Source organism: Haliaeetus leucocephalus, unplaced genomic scaffold (genome assembly GCF_000737465.1).
Source record: "Haliaeetus leucocephalus isolate CR32 unplaced genomic scaffold, Haliaeetus_leucocephalus-4.0 Scaffold751, whole genome shotgun sequence".
NCBI lineage: Eukaryota > Metazoa > Chordata > Aves > Accipitriformes > Accipitridae > Haliaeetus > Haliaeetus leucocephalus.
The window spans coordinates 16,091,490-16,098,067 of NW_010973187.1; the positions used below are offsets into that span (position 1 = coordinate 16,091,490).

The window sequence follows — 6,578 nt, forward strand, 5'->3', positions numbered from 1 at the left end:
TCTCAAAACAAGATAAAGTTAATTCTGAAACTAAATTTGTAGCTGCAAAGTGGCTGGTCTGAAGTACAGGTGGCACGTCTACATTAAGTCCTAACTCTGGCTTAGAAAGCGCCCCAGCAGGACTATGGGAATACACCTGGTAGGTGCAACTGAATGTCCAAAAAAAATATCCTTACATTGGACAAAGGCCTTCACCCACACAGTTAAGAAAACATTCTCAATACTGGTCCGAGACCAGACAAAGTGCAAAGTCTGGTGTGCAAACAAATGGCAGATTTAAGAGTTGTAGTTGCATGGGACACCGCTGTGTTATTTACTGCAGCTTTTTGCCAGTATATTTCAAGGTGCTTTTAATCATCAGAAAAGCATGGCTGCACTACTTCATCTTCATCAGACCAGCAGATTGCAAAGACCAGAAGACAACCCAGACCCTGAAAATAAGTTCAGCATGGTTTATCCCCATGTAGGACTTCAAATAGATCAGTTTTCACTGTGCATGACATTTTCGAAAAGGCTTTCTTCTTCCTTTTACAGATGTAGGACATGAATGCAAGCACCTCGCGTACTTACAGAGAGCAGGGGTCCTCTTCGGTGAGATCCGACAGAAAAACATTGGCAAAGTGGATGAAGAGGGCACCTATTGCTTGCTTGGAAGTATCATAAAACCTGGAGAAAAAAGGCAAAAAGATCTGTGCCCTGGAGCACCAGCAACAGATCAGTCACCGAAGCAAAGGCCCTGCACGGATCTGCTTTCCTCCGAGATGCATTCCTGATCCCCGAGAAGTTGTACGTGGTGAAAAGCGGCAGTTTGGCCAACTCCAAACACTTAAAAAAACCCAACCCAAACCAAAAACCCACTTCAGCACATACCAGCTCAGTCTTGCAGATCTGCTGCTGAGTTCTAGCCTCCAGCAAAGGGCAGTTCACCCTCCAGTGCCCAGCCCAGCCTCAGTTTCTCCAACCAGCAGTAGGTGCAGGGAAGGTGTTCAGCTACTTACAATTTTTGCACCCATCCACAGGGAATTGGATAGAGTTCCCAAATTATTTTAGAGGAAGAAACAAAACTGAGGAGACTGACAGGCTTTTCACCATGAACATTAGCTGGTAGCTCCATGCTGCCCAGCCAGCCTGACCATAAGCTGATCCCAACCATATGCCCACCTCTCGGCAGCCCATAAATCCTACAATACAGAGATGCTTTGTAGAGGTGTCCAAAGCTGACAGCAATACCCGGCTACCTTATATCAACACACGGCCAAACATGTTGCCTGGTCTATGCCTGAGCTTGGTCAGGGGACACCAAAGTGATTAGTCAAATTTAAGAACAAAACTTGACCCTGTCTGGGAGAGAGCCCATGTGCAGGGATGCCAGCAGATTAGAGGGGACCATAACCTCTCAGTTCAGTCACCTACAGTAAAAACAAGCTTTTCTGGAGGAGCTAGGCAGGGAATTTTACTTCTAGGGAGCACTAGCTACTTTATGGAGCTTTCTTTGGGAAGTGGCAGCAAAGCATTTAATTTAATGACTAAATACCATGCAGGATATTCAGAGGGCCTAGAAGACTGTTAGTATAAGAGAAAATAATATTACATTTACATGGTCTTTTCCAGCTCCAAATTAAAAATCTTACCATATCCTCCAGGGACGCCTCTCTTCCTTTGGTTCCCTAAATCGTTTTACTGCAAAGAAAATTAGAGAGGTTACATTAACTAGCAGAGTTGAACCGATACACATGTGTGGTCTGTGCCAATCCTCAATGCAAAAGTAGTCAAAAAAATCTGGAGGACCCTCAGCATTTGCCAGTCTAAAGCTGAGCCAAGCTGAAGGACCTGGCTCCAAACTAACCAGAAACAACACATGCACCCACAGGTCAGAAGGATGAACAGCAGAGGTGTTTGGGAGGTATTTGTGTGCTTCTGGCATCCTTCAGCAGCAGCATTTTCATGCCCTGGGAAGTGACCTAAGGGAAGCTAGGGAGGGTTCATCACTACCTATCAGCCCTAATAATTCTTCCAGGCAACATGAAATTATGGTAGCAACAGCAAATGATATGGGCTGAGTCTGTTTAGCTTTTGAGTCACAGCAGCACAATAAAGGCATCTCCTCCTTGTAGCTAACAGGACCAGAAGACCTTTGAAGAAGCAGGACCTTGCACACTTCTCCAGCATAGAGGTACCAGTGCCAACCCCCAAACCCCTGCGAGCTGGTATGGCTCCACGCTTGCACCAGCTAGTACTAAACCATTATTTCATTACACAATATTTTGCATTCCCACTGGCTACCACTGTGGAACAGTAGTCTGAGACACACGGCTTCAGTACCACCAACCACATGCCCTGAAAAAAATATCTGAAGAAACTCTACCTTCCTTGAAAACATTCAAGGTCAGGCTGGACAGGGCTTCGAGCAACCTGACCTAGTCGAAGATGTTCCTGCTCATTGCAGGAGGGTTGGACTAGATGACCTTTAAAAGGTCCCTTCCAACCCAAACCATTCTATGATTCTTTAAATGAAGCCCCTCTGGCCACGGAGGAGTTTGCTCCTTGCAGTCCTTCACATCTCTCCTCCTCTCAGGAGGAGTTCTCTGGTGCTGTCTCTTACAGTTGCTGCTCTGAGTTTTTTCTAGTTACTACCTGGAGATAACAGCAAGTTGGATTTTTACCTAGCTTTACTCAGAGCAGGGTCTGAGCACTGCAGAAGCACCTCAGAGGGTCCCAGTTAGTTTGTCACAGAGATTTGATGCTCTCCTTGGGTTCAAGCAGCTTTTACATGCACAAATAGGAGCTGCGAATGGAAAAGTACCAGGTACCTCATCCCATGCAGAAGTAATTTTTGACTGTTTTGCTGTCGCTCCAGCTAGAAGCCCATTTTAGAAAATATCAGCTACCAGGGCAACTCTTCTCCCTTTAAACCCACAGGTACCAATGCTCTGGAACAAGCAGACCTGGAAGAGGCTTTTCCACTACATTAGATTTATTAATTGGAGGAAAAAACCCCAACAACCACCAAACCAAAAGCAAAGGGCAGTCAGTGGCACTGTCTTGCTTTGTGGTAAGGTTGCCAATAGCTACATCAAGAGCTAGAGACATCATCATTACAGCTGCTGCCCCAAGCACGCTGCTTCCAAACCTCAGGGAGACACAGAGGGTCCAGATCCCCGACATCGTCCTGGCTGCTGGAACCACTCTCCTCACCAGTGCTAACGAGCTCAAGATGGGCAGCGGGTTAAATCTGCCACAATCAGTTCCCAAACACGCTGCCAGCTTGAACAAGATTCGGAGTTAAAAATAATGAGCTACAACATTTTTGAGGGAAATGGAAAAAAATAATAAATTCAGTGCATCCTCTCTAACTGCTGGCAGTGCAGCTGGGGATGCGAGCAGAGCAGCTGCTTGGTGGTGCCATCTAGTGAAACCAAGAGCCTGAAAGCAGCAGGACACATGAGTATGAATCAATGTGCGACGTATGACCCTGTTAGAGAAACCACTCCAAGAGTACATACTGTAAGCATTAATCACCAAATCCTTCTATACATCCCAGCTGCGCCCGATACCAGGCAGATCACTGCAATGAGCACTGCAGAGTATGCAGACTGCAGAAGCCCAAACAGACCATCCATTCATCTATTTTATCATCACTTAAGTCTTCACCCTTGGGAGCCCTGTAACCTACTCTGCTCCTTTAAAAAGCAACCAAAAGCCAGAACAGACACACACCAGCCCACTTGTCACAGCTATTCTTTCTTCATCCCCCCCCGCCCACCCAGCTACAAGTAATCAGCCACTGCCTTCAAATTTACAACCAAAGGGACTTTTTTTTTTTCCACTGCTGACAGTTCTTGGCGCATGAGGATGCTTCCCAGGGGATATGAAGACAGGGCCCCAGAGTGCCACAGACAAAAGCAGGGACATCGCAGCCAAATGCTTCTGCCTGCTCTCCAGTGGGGTAAGGAGATGCACTTTTCTAGACATGAGTTTCCGTACTGCCTGTAGGAGGAACGGAGCACAAGCAACACCTCTGGTCCATTGTAGATCACTAACACTGCTGATAAGGCCAGCACCATTTTAAAACATAACTTGGTATCCAGTTCTCTTTCCAGATTTGCGCTCCACGCACTGGTTAGTCTTTCAGTTAATGAAACTGCGGAGAAGCTAACAGCTTCTGTCCAAGTAAAACTGCCCTTTTAGAGCCAGGAACTGATCTAATACAGGCACACCACAGTAGCTGGTCCCATGGGCATCCCATAAAATGCCCACAGGGAATCTGAATGACTCGGGTTATAACCTGAAACTTTTTCCTCCCCTACTCGGTGGGGAAACACACAGCTTTAACATCACAACTCATACAGGCTCCATGTACCAGAAAGCAAACCCACCTCCAAAAGCAGAGCCAGCGGCAGGCTCAGGAAAGGCTGAGAAGAAGCACCAAAACATTAGCTGGATACAGCCGATTTCCAAATAAAGGGCTCTTTGCTGTTCTGCATCTAGATGGTAATTAACTGATCTGTTCAGGCCAGCTGTGCTTGAGCACCCAGCCTGCCAGCTGGAGCCTTACCCCCTGCCCCAAGGGACAGCCTGGGCTCGTTCCCCTGGGAAATGCCTTCCTGGTCCAGCCTGGAAGGATGCAGGAGCTTCCCTGCCAGGAGCCTCGACATTTCAGAAGTAAAACTTTGTACTTCTTATACTGGCAAGGTGACAGGGCGATATATGAAAAAACAATCCCCCTAACCCCAGGGCTTCGGTCAGGCACATGCAGGGTTTTCAGTGCCACGCTCAAATCCACAGAAAACCAAACCAGCACTCCAATGACCTGATCTACTATTGCCATTAATGAGTAACAAAGCAGCAGTCACATCGAGTTACACTAGGCACTGCTGCAGCCGTTTGTGTCCTATCCCCATCCAGAAAAAAAACCTGGTTTCCCTCATCCAGCTGAGTCACACCATGAGCTATCCCTGCAGCAGTGACTTCCATCAGCACAAACAAGGTCTATCATCACTGATGCTCTTCAAAGGGTCATTTGCATTTCACCCACCCACAAGCAAGAGACCCATGGACCAGGCGAGCTGTTTTGAGTGGCCAGAAGTGTTTAAACCGAACCTAAACAAGATTGCTCAGCTCACAGGGCAAAGAGCATGATGCTGCAGAGAAGCTGCTGGGAAGGGTCTGCAGGCCACCAGGTCAGCCAGCTGACCACTAGCCTGACCATGAGAGCACCAGGGATGATTTTCATTATTGTCTTAATGAGAAGTGACATGTTATGTATCCACAGCCACTCAGGCTAGAAATACAGTAATTCAGTGTGATAAGATGACAAGTAAGAGGTAAGAAGTTAATGGTGTGGTGCCTTGTTGAACACAGCTTGTCATGCCTCATTAGATTTAAGAGAGTTATCCGAGACTGTGTAATTATCAGAGACAGTAAAACTGTTGTATTAAAGATAAAAGCTAGTATTATGGAGAAATAATTAACTGCTTAATAGGGCATTTACTGTGCAGAGCTGCAGCAGGCTGTCTCCAAATTAAACCAGAAATCCAGCCAAGATTACCAGAGCTTAAAGAGGCAGCAGAGTTGTTTGGTAGCTGTGACCCAGAGGTTAGGGGTGATGCTAAATCCACATAAAAGTAGCAACAGGCCTTTGAAAGCTCAAGGAGCTGATGAAACCCTCTCTGAAGCAGCACTGCTTCTGTTGTGTTTTGGGAACACAGTGGGGCTCTGGAGCAACAGGCTGAGCAGCAACTGCAAAGTGTCCCTCTCCTCTTCCAAGCCCTGCCGAGAGCCAAGCCATGGCATGCACAGCCACAGGCTCAGCTGGATGGGGTTGGAAAAAGGCTGAAGTCTCCTTTGCTCTTCTCAAAACCTGTCTTCACTCACTGGGGTCAACTCAGCTTTCCACCGGCTGTAGGCAAGGGTTTGCTACCATGGCTCGGATAGATCAAGCCACCCTTAAGATTTATTTTAAGAAAAGTTGTGCGTGCTTATGCGTGCATCAAGCAAACAAGAAATATGTGATATTTAAGTTCTAGCACCTATAACCAATTAAAAATTTAGTTTAGTGCACACAGAGCTGCACAAGATAGGAAAGAACCCCCATCCAACTAGATTAAAAATGAGACTAGCACGTACTGGGTCTACACCAGGAATTTGTCTTCTCAACAGCGCTACCAACCACAGCACAGATTATTTTAACTCCGCTTGCCTTCTCAGCTTTGCCCATTTGTAAAGTGAGCTGGCTTTTGCAAGGAAGCAATGTTACTGCACATCTCTATAGCCAAGTGATCTTCCCAAACTGCCAGATACCTGCAGGCTCAGTTAGGGCAGCACTCTGGACCACACCACAGGCCAGAAAAGCACAGGTCCCCCAGGTTTCTGGCATGCATTTGCTCCTCAGACCCACATGCTAGTCACTGCTTTTTAGGTCTTTGCAAGCATGCTATACACACACAGAAAGGACTGCCGATCTCACTTCATGCCTCTTCACACCACTGCTAAATAGGAAACTAGTCCTACTAACAAATGAAACAAGTACAATCCACAGGAACCTTTAGATTCTACTCCCCCCCCCCCCCCACTTTTTT

General features: G+C 46.7%; 1 protein-coding gene across 1 annotated transcript in view; it reads right to left on the bottom strand.

The window, feature by feature from the left end:
• The window catches only part of LOC104840214 (transmembrane protein 110-like), a 36,905-nt gene that overhangs the window by 21,509 nt on the left and 8,818 nt on the right, over positions 1–6,578 (bottom strand). The window contains exons 2-3 of the mRNA XM_010581011.1: positions 1,632–1,680; positions 571–666 (exon numbers count right to left, since the gene is read on the bottom strand). Of these exons, the coding sequence (XP_010579313.1) occupies positions 571–666; positions 1,632–1,680 (145 nt within the window). The remainder of the gene's footprint in view (positions 1–570; positions 667–1,631; positions 1,681–6,578) is intronic.